Below are 22,777 nucleotides of genomic sequence, written 5' to 3'. Positions count from 1 at the left end.
ATTTTTGTGATGTTTTGTCAGATGGCAAAATACCTGGAGGATTTTATCTCCAGGCTGAAGAATCTTAGATGCCGGCCCCTCAGGTTGAACCCTCGTCACAAATATACCCTTAAATCAGACCCACAAAGGATCATTGTTAATTATGCAAATCACACATCAGTTTCTTCTAAAATAACAAATCATTGAATAAATGGCATTCTTTGAGTATGGTATTATAACATTTTGACTTACATTGTCGTCTGGGCGAAAAGGATTTCCCCGACCTGCCACTCCTCCTGATATACTGAAACCAAGCTCTGGATTTTTCTCCACTTTCACACGAAACTGAAACCAACCCACATTAGTCATTTACTGTTAATTACACAATTGACCTACAGTATGCTTGAAAAACCACACAGGAGGTCTTTTTTAAATGACTTGACAGCTCTTTGTGAAACAAACTCTCGGAAATGAACATGAATATTTGATTCTTACTTACTTAAAACTCCCTTAAAATAATAGTTCAGCCTTTTAGCAAGAAAGTCAATATGCATTTCCTAAGTTCCTAAGAAGAAGTTGCATATCAGATCCACTAGAGTATTAATATTCTCTTCCAATGCTCTGCAAGAAAGTAATCAAACATCAGACTGCCTCAAACTGTGGAACTATTCTTTTAACCAAGCTTCAGCTCAGCCAATAAAGAAATCTAATAAAGAGTATCATAAAAATACAAAACACTTTTAACAGTTCAGTGTTTCAAGTAGTTCTACCCCATGCCTCACCTCTTGCTGCAGAGCGTCAGGCGGGATACGCGGCGGCCCCTGGGGCGGCCCCTGGGGAGGATGGGACACTTTGAGCATCAGGTAATCAATGAGCTGCTCTCTGGAGGGGTGACGGGCCATGGACCCCTGGCTCGCCTGAGGACGGACAGCGGGGCCCATCTGACCGTTCATCAAAGGCACCTAGGAAACAAAAACACATGAGGTTGGGATTGAGTTTTTAAATGAGCACATTTTACCACGTCTTGCTCTGCAGCCAAATGTCTGTGTGTGTGAACCTACTTTTCTGTGAGGGTCCATGGTGTAGCTCTGCTGTCCTTGGGGAAACACATCGTCCTGAAAGGGCAGACAGTGATGATTATTAACAGTGCCCAAACCCCACTGCACTGAAACTCATTTACAACAAGGATAACAGGCAGGACAGACGAGTACACACTGACACCAACACTTCTTATGTCTAGTGATGACATTAGGTCGTGAACGAAGGAGGTGAAAGGGACACAGCTAATTAACATTAGGAAAAATGAGATTAAATTGTGCACAGTCTGAGAAGCGTGTAATTCTAAATATTGGCTTACGGGGGAAAAGGAGAATCTTAAATGTTAAGTAAGGAGGGGGTTACACAATGCTCTTATCTTTAGATTGTGTCAGAGCCTCTTATTCTCCTCTACAGATTCTAATACCCACTTTCTAGTCACTCAAACACACACCTCTAACCACTTACCTTTTGCAAACACAGATTTCATCCCCACACACTATGTGAGAGGATGTGAAGTGAGTCTGAAGTGACATGGAGTTGAAGTGAAGATGAGGAATGAGCAGAATAGGGATATAAAGTGCAGTTAGAAGGAGAAGAAAATCACGGTTGTTTGAAGGATAACGCACACCATGATGATTATGATGTTAGAGCACCTGGCTGGCTTAAAAGGGGGTGTTTTGTACCATAAATAAAACAACATATCTCTTTATCAATTTAGACTCTAATTAAGGAAGAGCCTCTTTATAAATAAGATGCTAATGCTAAATTGCTAAAAAGCCTGCTTCAGTTTTGTTGCCAGGTACATTTAGAAACAAATACTGCTGTAAATGTGTCACTAGATTTACTCCAATGTTAACTCTTTGCAAAAACAAGAGACATACAAATCTTTCTAGATGACTTTAATGGATGTGGTCGACAACACATTTTGCCAAACAAAAGGAAAATATTTTAGATAATTACTTGAAAATCTTAAGCTCTGCAGCATCCTTCATCCATTCAGTGTGACTTCAGCAGATACATCTTTCTCTGATTCTATCATAAAGTATAGTTAAGCCTAGGAGTCAATTTGATGATGGTACAAAATATAAGTAGGCCCCTTTTAAACAAGTCAAACTGCACTACAGTAAAAGGAGACACACAACAAACCACCCATTTTACACTCAGAGGAGACAGTCACGTACTAGGAAGGGTCTGTGTTCATGAGAATCAGACGTTAGGAGAGACATTATACTTTCACTTAAAAAAAGGACAAGTGAAAGATTCTGAGGGTCAGTGATCACTTTTCAACACCCAGGAGAGAAGGAAACAGACATTACTCTTCTTCTAAAGGATGTGAAACTAGCAGGAAGCCCCGGCTGGTTACGAGCTGCAGGAAGGAGCTGACTTCAGGTCACAGTACTCACACAGAGGCCCAGCGCTCCGTAGGGCCCTCCGTCCCTGGCACTAAACACCAGAGACCCCTGGCTGGCATGCATATCCCTACAGCTGCCGTAGTGAGACCAGCTCAGCGGAGCGTTATTGGAATTATAGGAGCGAGACAGCGCGTTCTGAACAGAGGGACGACACGGGACAACCGGCAACACGGACATGTTAGCCGAGACCATGCATCCACCACACGAGTGATGACATAAAAGACACAACAAAAAGGTTTACAGCTTATGAAACACACACATGCAAGGAATCAGAAATATTGTGCACACGGCTGGGTTAGTAGGCTTTGGTAAACTCCAGACTCCATGTTAAAAGGTTCATCCCATTTAAATATCCACATATAGTTTTCGTTTCGTTTGCCCAGGTTTGAGACCCCAATAAAGGAATAGGTTCTGATAGCCAGTATATCTTGGATTTGTTTCAAGTTGGTATAATTCTCTTCTGCTCACCAACCCCTTATCAAATCTTTTATATCTCTTTTGCTTTTTTACTTTGAGATGCTTTCATTTCACCCCAAACCAACTACCTTTGAGCACCTGATAAAGCGCATGAAAATAAAATGGTTATGGTTATTATTATTATTTGGTTTCAAAACCAAATCCATGAAACGGTATCCTTGTTGGGCTTCCCCCTAAGGACAATTTTATTCGTGCTGTTGGAGTCATCATTGTAATCTACAGTCCATATGTTAACCTTTACAGAAACAAAACAACTATTCCCGTCTGAAATGTATTCACTGACATTTCACATACCACAGCAGTATTTTTTTTTACCTTTTCCATTTTCTTGTACTCGATGTGCCGCATCACCTGGTCTCTCCAGTCATTTGGCACCCTTCCCACCCCGACTCCCCCCGGCACCTGTGCTGGCCCGTCCAGCAGCGAGTGCTCTGACTTCACCCTGGCGGCGGGCCTCTTGCTGGGGCTGCTCTGCTGGTAGTTGAAGTCGCTGACGGACATGGTCCTCTCTGGAAGCTCGTGAGGCTGCGGCCGGGCGCAGGGAGGCCTGGAAGATCCCGGAGAGTCGATGCTGTAAGTGCGCGCTGAGAGGGGCCTCTGCATGGCTTGGCTCATCGCCAGCGGCCCCCTGGCGAGGGTGTGGATGTCCCGGTATGTCATATATTCCCCGTCAGGCACCTGTATGCGTCTGGGGTCGCCCATGGAGGCGGTGGAGGCGGTGCTGCTCTGCCTCTGCAGAGTGCTGCTTCTGCCCTGGCCTCCAGTAGAATAAGCCCACATGTCCCCGGAGGGTTTGGGAGCCCCCCTCTGCTGGGGCTGATGAGGGTAGGGAGGGGCTTGGTTACGGTTTGAGTAGTTGGTGTTGGCTAGTGAGTGTGGAGGAGGAGGGAGGTAGCCTTGCTGCTCAGGAGGTATGGGCGTCCTCGGGGCCCACAGACCCTCTTTAGGCAGGGCACTGCTTGAGTACTGGATGTTGTACTGAGGGGGGGGGAGGCCCATGGCCATGCTGGAAGACACGGGGTATCTGCTGGTGCTGGCAGGGGGCTTGGAGGAGGAAAGCAGGTCTGAGGAGGAGGCGGAGGAGCCGGGGTAGATCTGCAGAGTCTGGTCGTTGAGTAACTGACTGGCCGACTTGCTCCTGACGATGCTCTGGCCCTGAGGGGCCCCCGGTCCCGGGCCGGCCCCTGCCATCCTGGTCATGCCTGCTGTGTCATAGCACTCATCGCCCCCATCAAAGGAGAATAGCTTCAGTCCTCCTGATTCCATGTTGCTTACACTTTGACACTTCATCACCTGCGGGGGGTTGCACCTCTTCTCTGGAGACAGTTCCTCAGTGCTTCGAGAGAGAGACATGTCGCTGTTGGCGGTCGTTCCTGTCGAGGCCGAATGCACCGCAGACGTCTCCACTCTCATCGCTTCGCTTTTGTTCCCCAGACTGTTGATGCAGTCACTGACCTGCTGGTTTCCATTCAGGAAATGCTCCATGTTGTCATTGCTGAAGCCCTGCTTGCTGTCCTCTGGATTGACTGAACCATTCTTGGTTTGGTCCACATCGTCCAGCCGCACCATGTTGTCCGTTGGTAATTTGGACACGTTCATATTGATCTGGTCCCACTTGGTGTACGTTTCTCCCATGCCGTTGTTAATTCCCTTCTCGATGAAGGCCAGCCTGGCTTCCATGGACAGGTCATAGTCCCCCATTTTCTCTGGTGGGGTCTGTTGGATTTTCAGAAGGGCTTGAAGGGATGTTTCAGAGCCATTTCCATTATGGAGGAGAGGGGTGGTGTCTTTAGGCTGGTTCATGTTCTCATCATCATGCCTAAACCAAAGAAGTAGATACATCAGGTTATGTAATAACGTCATGAGGAATACTCTCGTCTGTACTGCTCTTCTGGGGTATCCCTTTCCTAAAGTGTGTTCTAAAGGTTTGTGTGCATGTAAATGGTAAATGGTCTGCAAAGGCTAAAATCCCACCAGAGGGAGTTTCCCGCCCCCCCCCCCTGCCTGAAACGCCTCCGTTGGACTCCTTTGTTTACTTCTGCGATACAGGGACATCACTACCCAACACTCTATTGGCTAGCTCTCCAACACATTGTACCTGATTGGCTAAGGGACGGGACATCTCTAAGCGGTTGACCAATCACAACAGAGCCGGCCAGCTAACCAATCAGAGCAGACTGGGCTCTGGTTTCAGACAGAGGGTGAAAAGAGGTGCTGCAGCACAGGCAGTATGAGACAAATAAAGAGCTTTTTGAACATTAAAGCATGGAGACATGTCCCAGTAGAGACACTACATACTGATATACACCTGAACATCAGCAGGAGAGGACTCTTTAAAGTAGAGACACTACATACTGATATACACCTGAACATCAGCAGGAGAGGACTCTTTAAAGTAGAGACACTACATATTGATATACACCTGAACATCAGCAGGAGAGGACTCTTTAAAGTAGAGACACTACATACTGATATACACCTGAACATCAGCAGGAGAGGACTCTTTAAAGTAGAGACACTACATACTGATATACACCTGAACATCAGCAGGAGAGGACTCTTTAAAGTATAGACACTACATACTGATATACACCTGAACATCAGCAGGAGAGGACTCTTTAAAGTAGAGACACTACATACTGATATACACCTGAACATCAGCAGGAGAGGACTCTTTAAAGTAGAGACACTACATACTGATATACACCTGAACATCAGCAGGAGAGGACTCTTTAAAGTAGAGACACTACATACTGATATACACCTGAACATGAGCAGGAGAGGACTCTTTAAAGTAGAGACACTATATACTGATATACACCTGAACATCAGCAGGAGAGGACTCTTTAAAGTAGAGACACTACATACTGATGTACACCTGAACATCAGCAGGAGAGGACTCTTTAAAGTAGAGACACTACATACTGATATACACCTGAACATCAGCAGGAGAGGACTCTTTAAAGTAGAGACACTACATACTGATATACACCTGAACATCAGCAGGAGAGGACTCTTTAAAGTAGAGACACTACATACTGATATACACCTGAACATCAGCAGGAGAGGACTCTTTAAAGTAGAGACACTACATACTGATATACACCTGAACATCAGCAGGAGAGGACTCTTTAAAGTAGAGACACTACATACTGATATACACCTGAACATCAGCAGGAGAGGACTCTTTAAAGTAGAGACACTACATACTGATATACACCTGAACATCAGCAGGAGAGAACTCTTTAAAGTAGAGACACAACATACTGATATACACCTGAACATCAGCAGGAGAGGACTCTTTAAAGTAGAGACACTTCATACTGATATACACCTGAACATCAGCAGGAGAGGACTCTTTAAAAGGTTTGTAGAATCATACAAACCTGCTTTTTGGCAGGAAGGGCATCTTTGCCTCTCTCTCGGGGGTGCACAGAGAGTTGTCCTGACTGCTGTCTGTGGTCAGAGACACTGAGTCCGACATGCGTGATGGAGATGAACAGTTGCTGTTGTTCTGGTTGCTGTTGGCAACTGTATCATCCAGCAAAGAGTCTGCGTCATCTGTTAATCAGAAATATTGCTGTTTGTATACTGTAAATGTAGTAACTGTCACTTTAAATACATATTTCAAATAAAAAAACACTTACCTTTTTTCTCCTTACTTAGAGTCACCACTTTAGGCTGGTTGATGGAGATCTCAATTAGAGGGGGTCTCATCTGAGCCACTTTCATCTCTGTCTCTTCATCAGAAAGCTCCTCAGAATCCTGAGTATAAAAACAATAATTTAAAAGTGTATAATGTGTAAGGTTTGGTACCGAATTCCAAAATTTAGATTCCTTCGGTATCGTTTAGAAATGTTAATTTCGGTTCTGCTTATTGATATGTAGGAAAATATAGGAAATGTATCTCGCTGCTTTCTGTACTGTTAGACGGGGGCGAGCGGGAAATGTAGCGAGCACAGTACCAGGGTTGGGAAGCAAAACTCGGTTCAGAGTAAGAACAAATAACAATTGTCTGGTACCGGGATAATAAGAGTTATGAGGACAGGAGGCCGAGCCCTTTTTCTCTTTCTACACACAGCTTCATCTTTATCAACCTATCTAATGGTCTTTCTCTCATACGTAATGAAGGTTATTAAGCATTTTAGCTCCTATGTTGTAATATTGACCGCCATTTCCTCTATGAAGTAAAGCAGCCTCCGTCTGTCTGTGTCCTCACATCCCCGAACTGTGAGACAGACTCGGAGAAGCAGAAGGAATCAGAATCAGATCAGAATATCTTTATTCGTCCCACATTGTTTATGCTGCATGGTATAGAAAGTACATTTTTGTAATGAAAATAGGATTTATAACTTTCCAAACAGTGAAGCAGTTGGGCAGCTGTAACATATGTATTGCAGTACATGTTGGACACTGACTGTGGTTGGACTCTGTGTCACACAGGCAGGTTGCAGTGTAACAGCAGAGGAGACTGGGGGAATTTTACATTTTCAAATTGCACCACTTAGAACTAACTTGTGAATGCAAAAACAATACAGAGATGATTTTAATATAATTGTAATCAATAACAGCAACTAAAGTATTAAGTCATTTGTAAATATGAATACAGATATGACTAAATGTTTTCATAAATATATTTTTCAAAATATATAAAAAAAAGCAGAACCTGAATCAAAAAATCCCAACGATACCCAACCCTAATAATATGCTTGTTGAATTTGAAATTGGGAGGATGAAACAGGTAAAAGTACCTCCAGTGTGTCCTCATGGTTCATCATAGAGCCCCCTGCAGTTTTGAGAGGGACTCTGTGAGAGCTGTAAGAGTCTGAAGTGTCTTTCCATTCTGTGGAAGAGGAGTTTTGGCCATATGTGATGGAGGGCTCAATGTCTGATACTGTGCCATTGGGATAGGGAGCTTCAATCACCTAAAAAGAAAACAAATGTATTACAAATATTCCTTCACCTGTGTATAGAATGATCATTTCTTAAAAGGGGAACTTAAAGGGGAACCAAGATTTATTTCCAAGTAAAATCACATTTGGCTGAAGCTGACCTTAACTCCCACGTCCTGCACTCCAATGTGGTTCCTCTCCACTGGTTTTGCATCCCTCCCCGACTCGTCACCTGACTCGTCCTCCTTCAGCCGGTGAGCCACAGACTGGGCTGTCTTCACCATGTTCTTCAGCTCCTCTGGGTACGGAGTGGGGTAGCGCTTCAGATTACCCTCCTGGAGGAGATCAAAAAAAAAAATCACTCAGTTGGAGTTTTGACAAAAGAAGTGAAAATGTCAGGGGGAATTACATTAGAAAGAGATGCATTCAATATCATATGGACACATTTCTCACTGATACAAAGACATTAATGTTGATTTAATTAAGAAGATGCATTTATTAAAATGTATTTTTAGTTTGAGCCATTGAACTCAACAGCAATTTCTTGAAATGCCAGATTTGACATGAAAATAGCAATATGAAATTGATGGTTGTTGCAAAATGATACTTGTGATGACAACAATGTCCTTATTGCTTGATTTTTCCTTTAACAAGGGTTAGGGATGAGTACCGAGCCCCGGTATTAAACGGGCCCCGGGGCTGAATTATTAAAGACCGTGGTACCGTTAAGCTCCGACGTTATCGGTCTTTTTTATCGGTACTGGAGACATCTAAAAAACATGTATTATGTATTATTGCTACACAAACATTATATTGCAGTTTTAGTGTCGCCAACTCCGTTTCCGTTTCAATAAGACTGCAAAATGCGTCTACGATTATTTTTAGTATTTTTGATCCTTTCAATCCAGACGAGAGATCTCTCTCCCCCGTCTGTGTGCGAGGGGGCGGGGCAGTTTACACACACGCGGCTGCTACATGCAGCAACACACACGGAGGAGATGGCGAGGAGAACTAAGCGTTCTAAGGTATGGTTAAACTTTACCCGTCTCCATGTGGACAATGCTCGTTACCAAAAGTGCAATAAGAGTTTAGCATGTAAGGGCGGTAACACGAGCAGTTTGTCTAAACATTTAGCAAAAGTGCACCACATCCAGGCGGAGAAATGCACCGACTGTCTTTCTAGTAGCTCTGTAGCCCCATCCACGAGTAACGTTTCCACGTCAGGTGTTATGTATGCTAGCAGCATCACACGGAGCTAACTCAATGATACAAACATGGGTTAATGATTAGAGGTAACCGAGTTATTTATTTTGTTAAAGTTTCAGCCTTTCTGTTTACAGTTCTGTCATCACATTATTTAATATGATTTGTTAAAACATTGTTGTTTCTTTTGATGTGAAATATTATGTATTTAATTTAAATAAAAAGCAATGTTAGTTTTGTTCACAACTTGTTTAGTTAGTTTACCTTATTTTTTCTTCAAAAGAACCGATAAGAGTACCGTTAAAAGACCGGATCGATAAGCGGTATCGATAAAAGTAGTAGTACTGTTAAAACCTTAACGATACCCATCCCTAACAAGGGTCATGAAAAAGTGTTTGAGACACCTACCCTTGGGGGTGTTTCTCTCTCATCCTTGTCTTCGTCACACTCGAAGGCCACTTGAGCTCGGTGCTTGCGTTGTTCCTCCCAGAGAGCTGGATTGAAGCTTTCAGAGTCAGAGCTGGGAATGTCTACAAATAAAAGAAGAAACAAGGAAGAGGAGGATAAGGTGTTAGTTTTTAATGTAATGTTTTGTATCATCATTTATACATGTCTGACTTTGACCACATGGTGGCGCAAAGACTGCATGAGGCAAAACATTAGAGAGCTGTGGAGAAACTTCAAATTCAGGAGTTAACCCTTTCAACTCAAACCATTCAATCATGAAGTATTGATACATGGAATTGTTGTTGTGTTAAACGGACAAAAAAGCTAAAAGATCAAAAGCACAACATTAAACATTATTGCCAAAATGAAATTATGAAAAATGTGTCACTCTTAAAGCAGACAAATGATTGTTAAACATTACTCTGCAAAAAATATGCCAACAATTTAATGAAAAATGTCACTAGAATGATGGGTCACTTCTTCACTGTCACGTTTGTAAGACTCCTGTGTGAAGGGAGAACACAGCACAGGATGTCTAAGAAAAGATATATATGTGATTGTGGTTATGATGATCTGTGAACTCTGCAGCAGAATCAATGTTGGTGATCTGCCCTCTCACGTGTCTCTAAGTCTTATCGCAAATTAAATAACAAATTTGTAATCTGACCAGAATCTCATCCATTTTTTTCATCCAAGAAAGAATTGATATCATACTATATGATTAAAACTGTCATTTAAGCTTTCAGGTGGAATAGATGGCACTATAAAAGTCCAAATCAAGAACTCTTGTTTCTGAAATTGTTGAGACTACACCAGAGTGTGAATGCACAGTGGATAATGTGAGTCACCTGGTGTGTGGCCGTCATATTGACAAGTTTTAAAACAATTATCGCAGTCAGGTCAAGACTTTTTCCAGCCTTTCAGGAAACACGAGGAAACAGATGAAAGCTCTTTTGGAAAATTCCCAGTTGATTAGCGTGGAAAATGGCGTGAAGCAGATGGCTCTGAGATATCAAACAGAGAACAGGACCTGCATGCAGTTACTTGAGCGGGGTATTTTCTGCTGGTGCACCACATCACTGACATTGTTTCAAAAATCCAGCAGCTGACTCACTGCCATTTTGTAGTTCAAGCGTATAGATCTTAAACCACTAATTACTCCAATGTTAAGACCAGCGGGGTCAGCGCAGGCTGTCCCGTGTCATCGGAAACCAAACCAAACTAACAGATGCTGTTTCTGCATTGACTGCAGCTTTAGTCTCGAGTAACAAGGTCCCTCATGAAATATGAAAACAAGAATCCTTGCCGGCCACTTATAAGATAGCTACGAGACAATTAGACTTACAAAACCACTTATTTTCCTGACTTTTCATTCTGGGTATAGACTATCAATTCCTACAAATTATCCTGAGAAAGTGCTCTTATTAGTCATACAAGAACAGTTCATTTGTGTAATTGCCTAGTAGTACTGAATACATCTTAAATATCTAGCTAAAAAGTGAAAAAAGGTCAAATATTTGCAGATTAAATTTCTCTTAAGTTTTTTCATGATTATTCTCTTTGAATGGACAGTACTCACATTCCTCCGTCCTGGTTTGCTGGGGGAACATGTAGTTGGTCAGCACAGTTTTGTGTGTCTCTGGATCCTCCTCTTTCTGGAGCGGGATCAGGGGCTTCGACTGTGGGAGACAAAAAGTAGGTTTGAGTGTGCTATCTGCTATCAACAGTGCTACACACAGAGTCCTGATGTCTCTCTGCGCCTCCCTTTGGCATTGGAAATGAACTTGGCTGTAACATTGGTACTTGATTAAACTCAAATTAGAGAACACATGGGGGGAAACACATCATAAGATGCACCAATTAGGAAATGAATATGGTTCAACTACTTTCCCACAGGTCTTTGCAGCAGAGTTCCTCCCTTTAATCTTCTCCAAACCACCCACTGTCCTTGCTTTGATTGAAATAATACTTAAACACCTCTGAGTGCCTCTTCCTGTCAACCATCCCTTGATAAAGCTGGCTTAAGCTCCATCAATGTCCCCTTGACCCAATCACCATCGCTGCACCTGCCCAAGAGAATCCCTGTATCTCAAAACTGCTGTGCTGGCTGAAAAATCTCTCCTTGATGTTATTTCTGCAAAACTGCACTCCTCAATAAGTAAGTAAATCTCATTTATAAACATGCAGTACCTTTATCGTGTCAGTGTTCTACAAGTCAATTAAGGAAAATTACATTTTTGATTTACAAACAAAACATGAAGAAACAACATTAAATGCATGTTTCCTCAGGGAAAAAGCTTAATCACCATTGGTCCACAGAGCTTTGGTCATATGACCTTGGAGTCCTGTCTCTATCTCTATGTGTGATCAATAAATCAGTCGGGTTGGTAAATCAGGTGTTATTGGATCATTACAGATATATATCAGGATTGGCATCTATTTCATTATACAGGGAATTGAGGTACAGATATGCTCAAGACTAGTTTATTATGCAATTTATTTATGAATAAATTACTGCCTTTAAAGTTCTCTATTGGCTGGTTTCTTGTTAAGAAATGTACAAGGGTCACAGTGTGATTGATTGTAGAGAGATGTGTAAATGATAAGAAAGTTCTCACAATGTTTTCTGCTTTTAAAAGGCCAAGGACAACTTTAAGACACATTCTTTTATTGACAATATGTTGAGTCAATTAAACAGACAATTAAATTGTCTAGTAGCGATGAAACAAAGGCTGAATTATTTATTAGAATGCGGTGAGTCAACAGACTATCATTTAGAAGTATGTAAAAGCTGGAGCAAGCAAACACAATGAATCAATATACTCCCGCAGCATCTTCTCCTACAGTACTTTTTGCCTTTGCATACATTAAAACGCCTCCGATAAGCTGGAAACGAGTCGTTCAAGAATTCCTTTCCCACACAAAGCTACACTGCTATGACAAAACGAGACAGTCCCTTCCTGACACACAAGCTGAGCGGACTCAAACATTTCCACCTCTGATAGGCTTATCTTGTGTCCTGTGCAGGGCCACATTATCCAAGGCAGACGTCCAAGCTTCAAGCAACACAACTTCTTCAGTGACCTTGATCGCTCTACATCTGCTTCACCTCCGGCTAGTTGCTGCTGCATTTTCTCACAAACGGTTTCCCTGTCATTCTAGTCTCAGTAACGACACTGTTTGACAGGCATGCCTAGATGACCATACTGTTGTCTTTCAACAGGTAATCATGTAAGCGTAACATCTTCTGACATTCATTAGGATCCCACCAGCACTTTAAAAATGTAGTATTTACGGTTTCTCTGTCTAACCTGCACTGCCATTTGGCCCGATCAAATGTCCTGGAAGTGGTGTACTGAATTTGCAATGTGTTTTCCTTGGCCTCATTGGATTCATTTACAGCTGAATAAGGTGGCGAGTAACCTACCACTACTGTATCAGCTTTATACTTGTGATTCATATTTAATTTATATAATATTACCTGGTTTTCAGACAGCCACATTGCAGTCATCTGGTTCAGTTTAGTGAAACTGTAGGGAAGATTCTTCAACCTGCAGAGGAACAGAAACCACACAGGTACTCAGTCGTCTTGCATCAACAACAATGCATGAGCAAAAGTTACAAATGACTGCCATATGAAGTGTGTGAGGTCATTTTAATGTGTGACGGCCCACTGTAAAGATAGGCTTAAGCCGATTTTTCGTGACAAATGTAATGTCAGTGCTTTGGGATTGTGGCCAAAGTTATTCAGTGTATTTGGCACAGAGCAGACTCAAGGCATGGAAAACCCCTGATTAAAACTATATTGAGGCCTTAGCTTCCTAACCATCCCAATTTCATTATGGCCAGAATAAAGATTATTTCATCATGGTGTGGTAATTATTATTATATGTTTCAGAAAGTGGGTGTGTAAGTGTGAGATCAAACTGAAGACTGTCAGTCAGGACTCACTTGTTGTTACTGAGATTGATGACCTTGAGCTTCTGCATGTCACCCATTTCCTCAGGCAAGGACTCCAGCTTGTTGGAATGTAGGAACAGCACAGTTGCATTCTTCCAGCTGCCCATCTGCGAGGGGAACAAACCGAGGATTCAGAGACGTTAGCCAACAAGGCTGGCTGTTACAGATGAGCAGACTGGCCTCTCACACCATTTAACACATCTCTATTCTCCACCAACACACACGTTCTTCTATACTGTAATGTGCATAATCACCTCGGGGGGGAGTAGGGTAAGGAAGTTGTGATCTGCAGCGAAGGTGCGGATGCTGACACATTGACCGATGGTAGAGGGCAACGCTTCGATCTCATTGAAGCTGCAGTCCAGCTCATCCAGAGAGTGCAGTCTGATGCAGAGGAGGGTAGTCAGACGTTAATCAATTGATGTCATTATTATATACAGCACTTTATTATGTTAAATCTTGGTTAAAGAACATAGATTTAGTAGTGTTCCTATAAATAATTGGAAGACTTGAAAGAGGCTTAAGATAAAAGATTAAAACTGAACCATTACAGGCAGATTGATCCTGACCTTAGGTCCTAGTCAGGGTTTCCGTTAGCCGGTAATTACCGGTTTTTAGCTGGTAACATTTATTAAAAACCGGTAAATTCAAAACCTGCCGGTCAAAATGTCCGGTAATAATTAGGGATGCTCCGATCGATCGGCTGCCGGTCATTATTGGCCGATATTCGCTCTTAATAGTTTGATCAGGAGAGCTGGATCTGATCGATATGGACATAAACGCGAGTGAAGTATAACCGGACGCGAGAGAGAGATCAGATCAGCTGCTCTGAGACACGCAGCTCTGCATAATCACCTGAAGCCCGGCCCTTTGTTTAGCGAGCTGCATGAGATACAGACGGGCTGTCAAGAGAGAGAGAGAGAGAGAGAGAGAGAGAGAGAGAGAGAGAGAGAGAGAGAGAGAGAGAGAGAGAGAGAGAGAGAGAGAGAGAGAGAGAGAGAGAGAGGAAAAGAGAGGATCCGTTTCTCCCGTGTTATTATTCAAAGTTAATGTGCATTTTTGAATAATGTACTTCATCTACTACAAGTAGTTTGTTTGAATGTAATAATAATGTTGTTTGTTGTTTGTGGAATCATTTATTGCAAAAAGAATCTGAAGTTTTCGATCTGTTACGATTATAAACTGAAGCAATATAAAAATGAGCCCCATTAACTGAGTTTTAAACATGAGCATATCCGGTCATAGTCCGGTAATTACCTGCTAACGGAAACTCTGCTACACAATTCATATTATTATTATTGAAACATGACCGGTAAGTTTCAAATTTGTCCGGTAAAATAAATTCTGTCCGGACATTTGACCGGCAAGGAAAAATCCTAGCGGAAACCCTGGTCCTAGTATGTGCCAACAATCCTGGATCCCAGAGTTCCCATAATGCAACTCAATTACATATTTTGAATAAACACTCCCTGCCTTTTAAACAAGGACATCTTTGAAACTCCACATCCCCAGTGTGTATTCACCACACCCATGCTAAGCTAACATAATAAAGCTTCCTCGGAAAGCTCCCTATAGAGCCCCAGTAGACATTATAAGACCACTTTCACAGGCTCATTACGTTTTATGACCAGTAAACTGAAATTCATGAGCAAACATCCGCAGAATGTCCCTTTAATTCTAATGCATCAAACTGTCAGTATAGATGTCATTACTGGGTAGCATGAGATTGTAAAATATTGCTTGATTGCCCTTCAAATATACTTTATACAAGATGGATGTATCTAACAGTGAAATAGATGTTTACAACAACACTGATGCATCTTAAAAGCTTAATGGGACTGAACCCATGTTGACACAGAAGAGCTGAGCAGCTGGGGCTTTCTGCTGAATGAAAAATGCAAATGCATCTGGGGATTCAGATGAATGCAAAAAAAGAGTCCGACTCGCAGGAGAGACACAGTGTATAAAACAATCCAACTCCAAAACACGGCATTCAACCCCTCCCTGTGGAGTATAAAACAGGGACAGACCACACTGTGCACAAACAGTGGAATGAATAAAAAACAGCTATGTATAACTGAAAAATTAATCAGCTTGCTTAAGATAAAATCCTTGCATGGGATTAAGCTAAACCATAGGCTTTGTCACATAATCTGTGTCAAATTACATGAGGAGAAATATTCTAACATATGGCATAATGGACAATGCTTGTTTGGAAACAATGGATGAAAAAAGGGACTGCATGAGTACTTGTCAGTCAATGTAGATGTATCTCTCTGGTGGATGGAGGAATGGACACAAAAAAATGGAGCCTAATCTTTGTGTTGGAACAAAAGGATTTGGATTATGTGGACCTGAGTCACTCTGCATCTGCTGCCTGCTGGGTTTACCTGTCTGCTGCACACAACATCAGCTGAGAACAGCTATGGCTGATTTAATCAGTATTGTGTTGGAGGGTCAATGAATTACTCCGTTTCCATAAATCCATACGGCAGACTCAATTATTGTCAATCATACTTCATAATCATGTCCGGTATCAAGTCATTCAATATGGTCAGCATTAGACCAAAACAAATAAAGCAGCAGAACACATTATGTTTAATGGGAATATCTGGTTTATCCAGACAGACGTTTTGTGCGATCAGCGGATGGCAGATGAAAACAGCCCATAATCTTCTGATATTAAAGCTATTGCTGTAATGCTCACCCTCCGACTGAGTCAGGCAGATACATCAGCTGGTTCTCATCCACTTTCAGTGCAGTCAGTTTCTTCAGTGAGCCTATTGTAGGAGGAAATGAGACAGAGAATTAGAGAGACGCATGCAGAAGCTCATGTCAGTTATTGATTATAGCTTGCTGTTGAAACCACATAGAGGAGGATCCATTACAGCGTGTAATTAGATTATTTCATACTGTCGTCAATACTATAATCCAGTGGTTCTCAACTGGTCAGGCCTCGGGACCCACTTTTGGGTCGCGACCCACCAGTTGAGAACCACTGCTATAATCAGTTAGTAGTAATGAACCCTGACTCTGTGCACCTGGACTTCGGATTTAATTAACTTGGTATTCAAATATGAATATTACTTTTTTCCCCAAGAGATGAAAGTAAGCAAGTCATTTCAAATATCCGCTTTGTTTCCTTTCAACACAAAAGTTGTATATACTCTTTCGCAGTGTCCATTCATCTATAAGGGATAACTAAAAATGAGAATAAAAAAAGACTCCATAGTACCAGAGGCCACCGTTTGAGTTATATTTGCATTACTTGTTTTTTTAAACATACTTTTGGCATCATTTTGTTTCTTTTTTTAAAACGTCACATTTTGTGTGACTATATTGTAACTGGGGAAATAGTAACTGCATCCTCTTCTGTGATAAAGTCCTAATGCATGACTTTTAAAAGTAGGTCCACTTTTAAAGTTATGAAAATGTATTTCAGCTAAGTCGTAAAAACACTGCAACATCATTTATGGTAACTAAATACAACACAGGAAGGGGTCCAAGAATGAAAAATATATTGGCAACAGCTACAAGAGTTGAGGTGTTTCATAATGGGTTCCCTTAAAATGAGTGGGTGTGTGTGCTGTTTTCTGTACCGATGGAGCCTGGCAGCTGTGTGAGGGCATTGTTTGAGAGCAGAAGGTCCTGCAGACTCTCACAGCCGCAGATCTGCTCGTCTACCATCTCCAGGTTGTTCTTTGACACATCCAGGTATACCAGCTGTTTGAGCATCCCTAGCATCTGGATTTAAAAAAAGGAGACAAACTATTAATGCAAATAATTGTCACCGATATGACATTATTCAAGAATTGGGCAAACAATTTGCTGTATTCAATTTTGGTTTATATTCCCTAAAGACGTCACTGCTTATAAAAGGCCAGACTGTGATTACAGATGATGTTGTTGAAATGCTGGCAGAATAAATAATGCTCTAATTATGACCCAGTTACCAACAAGCTGGTCATTTGGATGAAAAATGAATCTCATGTAACACAATTTGACTATAAAAAAACATCATTATAAATTAATGATGCTCCAGGGAAAATAATGACTTCACAGCTGCAGATGTTTGTTGTTATTATTGGGACATCTGCGAATCCAAAAGTCTTCATTGTCTTCTGTAAGATTTTCTGATAGTGTTCACCCAGCAAGAGAATCTTTTTAAACTGCGGCTCCTTCTCTGCTGGTTTTCAGAGGGCTCAAAGTCTGATGCAAACTGACTGGGGTTCATTTTGATGAAGATTTAGGCAGACACATAGATTGAAAAAAAAAAAAAAGAGGAATAATCTCAAGGTGACGTCTCGGGGCACAGCAGCCTCTGAAAGTGTGCATAGGATTGACTGTAAATTATACCCCAGGTAAAAATGTCAGTCTGTTCCCGTCTATCCACAGCTCCTTGATTCCAGTCAGCTGCTCCAACACCTCAGGCTGCAGATTTAAAGAGAAAAAGGGAGGTTAAGTGTTGGACACGTTTAATGGTGTGCTCATTACCAAGCTAAAAACAAACCCTGAGGCAAGTTATTCATTCCACAGTGACTATTATGTATTGATTAATTACTATCTTCAATTGAATACAAAGAAAGAATGATGGCCTGTGTGGGACATTTTAGCCTTTGCAGACCATTTGGTGCACAACAACCTATATAACACACTACAGGAGAGGGAAAACCCTGAAAAGCATAATATGACCACTTTATTAAATGAAGGAGAAGGAAAGGGAATGGATTATGTAAGGAGGAGATGTCAGCAGCAGTAAGGTAGAAACCCATGGGCATGGACAGGCAGACTGACAGATACTCACCACTTCAGTGAACTCATTACTCCCCAGGTCCAACCGCTCCAGCTGTGTGAGCTTCTGCATGCTCCTGTACACACAGGGACAGACAGGGAGAAAGATCTTAAAATCAATGGGAAAATCAGCCAGGATTATGAGCAATGCGCTTCAAAAAGGAAGCCAAAAGAAAAGGATTAATCTTTCATATTTCATGCTATGTTTTGGATAGCATACATGCTCTGCTCATGCTCCTTTCACTGAATAATTTTATGAGAGAATAAATACATTTTACAGCTCGGGCTTGACACAAAATATGCTTTAAATAATGGAAAATGTTACGTATGCTAGCCCTAAGCCTCGCTCCAGAGTTTTCTCTCCACATTCAGGTCACATTCACTCTCACATTCTCTGCTACACTGTAAACAACAGATACAAACCAGGACTACTTACAGTCGTTGCTTTATTTAGCCGATTACCAGTGACAGAAAACTTGGGGGTTAAATGCTGTTTTTTTCAAATTCCAAGCATAAATAGTGAATAAGAATAATTCTCCCATTTCTCAAATCTACTGACAAAATGGCTTTTAACCCCCAATAGCAACTGCAAATAGTAACTATCGCAGAGCATACATAACATACTTTAAATAGATGTCACAACAGTACATAACAAAGGTCAAATTCTTTCAAAGAAAGTACGAGTTCAAGATTTGCAAGAGTTGTTTCACTTTCTCTGAGCTAGTCATAAAACTTGAGTCAAGAGTTTAAATTGTGTAGTACTGTAATTCTGGCATGATCAATTATAGTGTAACACAAATCAAATTTAGGCAAGAGCAACAAAGACTTACGGAAAATCTGAAGTTCAACAAAATAATCCCCCCTACTAACAAAAGCGAAAGACCATGAAATGGAGATGTACCAAGTTGTGTTTGGGAACAGATATGATGATCCCTTCACAGCAGGGATTAACTGTGTTAAACACAAGTGAGATTGAGCAGAGGAATGGAAAGCAGAGGCCCACCAACACTACTGTGGAGTCTGTTTTTAGGCGTTTCTCATACGTACATACGGCACAAATTATAAATGTGATTTAAGCCGTTTGGTGATTTCTCTTTAACTACAATATGAAAACATTAATCATGTTGATGTTCTTGAGCATTAGCCAGCTTTTCCAATTTCTTACTTCAACGTTGGCAAGAACACCAGAGCCCTCCATGTGTTCTGAAAGGAGTAAGAATGAGCTGTGCTGGCTCATCTAAAGGGTGAGTTCACTAGCAATAAAAAAAACACACTTTGGCTGATGACCCCAAGTTGTGAGGAACACAGCCATCAGTCTTTACAATACAGAGGAGCGTATGGTTTATGCCTGAGCTTGGTGTGTGTGAGAGAAAAGAGGCTGCACTTTCTATGTGGAAGCCCTGAAAAGCCTTCTCCTGCCCCCCTTTTGTGCACGCACACATTGTTTACATCTCTGAAATGCTTGTGTGTTGCTCTGGCAACCTTCCCGACCATTAGTCCTTTTCTTTGTCAGGGCTCCAGCCTTTAACAGGTCTGGCCTCTGTCACATAAACACAGCGAGGAGAGAGGATCCGCTCTGAGCTGCAGCACTCTACACACTGGCTGGCCCGTCAGTCAGTGAAAAATAAGAAGGGGAAAGTCAGTGAGATAACAAAGGAAACTAAGCCAGGGGGGGGAAAGGAAAAAAAAGGCAAATGGGGAAAAATACAGTTCTGCTGAGAAAATGGGACGGACTTGAAATGGAATGATACGCCAAGTGAAGCATGAGAGGAGACAGAAAAAGAAAGTAACTTCCCCTACAATCACCTGGAGCTTTCGATATTCGTGGGACATTTACTCTCCCAGCGGCACTGTAACCTTCTCAAACGGTGAAATAACCCTCACAACTGTCTCGGTGGAGGATTATAAAACCTGCCCCAGCAAGCAGCCTAAAGGGGCGGTTATGCAACACCGTGGAATTGAATGCTTCAGTTAGAAGTATGGGGAGGGAATCTACTGTAAAATAAAAAGGAGAGGAAGGATGGAGGACACTGCAGAGACATTCCCAGGGTTGGAAGAAGAAGAAGAAGAAGAAAGCGAGGAATTCTTGCCACGCTTAACGAAACATACTTGACTCTTCGAGAGTCTCCTTTATTTCGTAAATAGAATGAACACTGTATATTTGGTGTTAGGAAAATGTGAAGTGCAAAACCACTTACTTTGGCAACATCTTTAACTGGTTCTCTCTCAGCTCCAGGATCTGTAGTTTAGTCAACCTGCAACCAAGTGAAAAATAAACATGTAACGTTAATTTCTACAACAACACTTAATATTTCAAAGACAATGTCTAACTTCTAATTTTCATACCTGTTTCACATGGAATTGTATCTTTTTTAAGTTTGCAAATATACTTTTGTCTATGGTTACAGCATGAGTAAGTTCCAACTCAGTCATGCTTAGTTAAAAAAGATTCTCCATAACCTACAGAAGCCACAATGTACTCCTATTAACCAGCCATAATGTGCATCTACATGACAAAGTGTTTTGTAATTATTTCAGAATTAAGCTTATCAAACAAAAAGCAAACATGTATTTAAGAGGAAAAGTGGAGGATAAGAGGATATAAGGCAAACAGAAAGCAACTCACACCCTATGTTTTGTGTAATCAGAACATTAATCCCTAATGTGTTAACTACAAACAGTAAGAGCAATACTGATGCTGCTGGTTTAATGAAACAAACTTTACGTAAAAAATGTACATGACGTGTACAAACCAGTAATATGTGTTTTATTTTGTTAAATCAAAAGGTGTTATTATTTGAAAGCCAAAAATCCTGTGAAACCCAAATGGTTGGTTATTTATACGTCCAGTAATAACTTAGCAACATTATCACTGATTTCTTGTTTCTGGTAATAATTTGATGAACCATTTCAATATTTACTTATAGCTCCATCTTTGGGCTCTACTCCTGAGGGATACTGCTCTTTAGCCGCTAAATGCTCCATTATGCTAGCCAGCTAGTTTCCATCAGTGTCTGCCGTTTGGTGAAAACACTAGGAAATACACAACGGAGAGCTAAACTATTCTTTGTAGGTTCAGTAATATTAGAGTCCCCTTTCACATCGTCTAATTATTTTTGGTCATTGTCATTGCACAAGATATAAACTTAATACCACAGTCATCAACCAGAGTTTTTCTTCTGATCTAATCTGGGGACCATACTGACCTGCCAAAGCTGGCGGGTAAGAACTCCAGGAAGGCATCATTCAGGTAGAGCTGCGTCAGACTCAGGAGCTGGGTGAACCCGTCTGGGAGCCTGACAACGCAATCAGGAAAAGGAATCACATCCCTCACACAAAGCTGCTGCAATGCCAGGATACCAAACATAGACTAACATACAACTAACATGTTAATTCAGCTTTAAAGACTGCAACATTTGGCAGTACTCACTTGGATATAGGGTTCACACTGGCTTCTACAATAGTTAGGACTTTACAATTTTTGATGTTTTCTGGAAACTCCTGGATACCTAGGGAGAAATGGTAAAGGTTTAAAGGTACACAATCCTTAATTAAACATCTGCATGTTGCATCTCAACCATTTCATTACCACTGAGACAAAACATATTACTCCTGTCAAAACGGAAAGGATGAGGGATATCGCCACACATGTTAAGTAAGAAAAGCTTTGGGAATGTTAAACACAGATACATTGTGAGTACAAGCAGGAAGGCTCTCTGTCTGAAATGTGAGCTTGAAGATACATTAAGAGTGGCTCTGCACCTTTCCTCTCTAAACAACCACGAGCGCTCAAGATGACAATATGAAAAATCAGAAAAGGAAGAAGGAGAAAGAAATCACTGAATTAGTCTGCAATTTCTCATGAAGCATCTACAATGTGAGAACTGAGGGAAAAGGGACGTGACCGGGACCAAGGGATTATTTCCATCCACTTTGTTTTGTGTCCTCAACACTTAGAGAGTGCTTTGTGAAGAAGGATAAGCTACTTTTAATGTCAACATGGCACATGCAGCTCTGGATCATGAAAACACCACCACATCCTTCAACATTTGTTTAATCTTGGTCGTCTCTGCACTCATTTATTTATGTAAGAACTACCTTTTGAACCTTTCTCTTTTCATGAAAGGGTTTCTGCTGAGCATGCTCACTAGTTTGCTGCTCTGCTGAGCTTCAAGGTTATATAGTGATGATCAACCCTTTTATGCATTTACCTGAAGTGTTAGATCTTTCTTTTAGCTTACAGAAATCAATGATTTGAGAATCACAAAGATAATGACAGACAGTTATGTTAATCTTGCTTTACTGACAATATGTTTGAAGCAAAACCTGTGTGAAATGTGCAACAGGATGTACCAAAGAAAAAAAGTGACATTTTAAAATAGCACAATCACCCGATTGATTCTACGTGCAGCTGGGCAGAACAGAGAACTGTCAAGCCTTCAGACACTTTGGTCTGCAGCTGTTTCTTTTTCTAAATGTCAGACTTGAACAACATTGACAGCGGAAAGATTTCATCAAACAAACAAAATAGAAAGTACTTCTAGTACAAAGCTCTCCCTTGGTGCGAATGTTTATCTT

At 41.3% G+C, this 22,777-nt stretch overlaps 1 protein-coding gene across 2 annotated transcripts in view; it reads right to left on the bottom strand.

Annotated features, from left to right (window-relative positions):
• The window catches only part of erbin (erbb2 interacting protein), a 57,831-nt gene that overhangs the window by 2,852 nt on the left and 32,202 nt on the right, over positions 1–22,777 (bottom strand). Inside the window, exons 5-26 of one of the 2 annotated variants that reach the window (XM_034123496.1) lie at positions 21,630–21,708; positions 21,406–21,495; positions 20,398–20,454; positions 18,213–18,276; positions 17,765–17,839; positions 17,008–17,152; positions 16,116–16,188; positions 13,663–13,792; positions 13,400–13,515; positions 12,930–12,999; positions 11,028–11,127; positions 9,410–9,531; positions 7,960–8,133; positions 7,658–7,831; positions 6,554–6,671; positions 6,293–6,467; positions 3,222–4,725; positions 2,421–2,564; positions 1,041–1,094; positions 762–941; positions 232–324; positions 34–108 (exon numbers count right to left, since the gene is read on the bottom strand). In XM_034123496.1, coding sequence (XP_033979387.1) covers positions 34–108; positions 232–324; positions 762–941; positions 1,041–1,094; positions 2,421–2,564; positions 3,222–4,725; positions 6,293–6,467; positions 6,554–6,671; positions 7,658–7,831; positions 7,960–8,133; positions 9,410–9,531; positions 11,028–11,127; positions 12,930–12,999; positions 13,400–13,515; positions 13,663–13,792; positions 16,116–16,188; positions 17,008–17,152; positions 17,765–17,839; positions 18,213–18,276; positions 20,398–20,454; positions 21,406–21,495; positions 21,630–21,708 — 3,812 coding nt within the window. The remainder of the gene's footprint in view (positions 1–33; positions 109–231; positions 325–761; positions 942–1,040; positions 1,095–2,420; positions 2,565–3,221; positions 4,726–6,292; positions 6,468–6,553; positions 6,672–7,657; positions 7,832–7,959; positions 8,134–9,409; positions 9,532–11,027; positions 11,128–12,929; positions 13,000–13,399; positions 13,516–13,662; positions 13,793–16,115; positions 16,189–17,007; positions 17,153–17,764; positions 17,840–18,212; positions 18,277–20,397; positions 20,455–21,405; positions 21,496–21,629; positions 21,709–22,777) is intronic. The other variant, XM_034123497.1, reaches the window with a different exon arrangement.

This window comes from Trematomus bernacchii, unplaced genomic scaffold (genome assembly GCF_902827165.1).
Source record: "Trematomus bernacchii unplaced genomic scaffold, fTreBer1.1, whole genome shotgun sequence".
NCBI classification, from domain to species: domain Eukaryota; kingdom Metazoa; phylum Chordata; class Actinopteri; order Perciformes; family Nototheniidae; genus Trematomus; species Trematomus bernacchii.
Note: the sequence above shows the minus strand (reverse complement) of the source record. Positions and strands in the feature narration are given on the sequence as shown.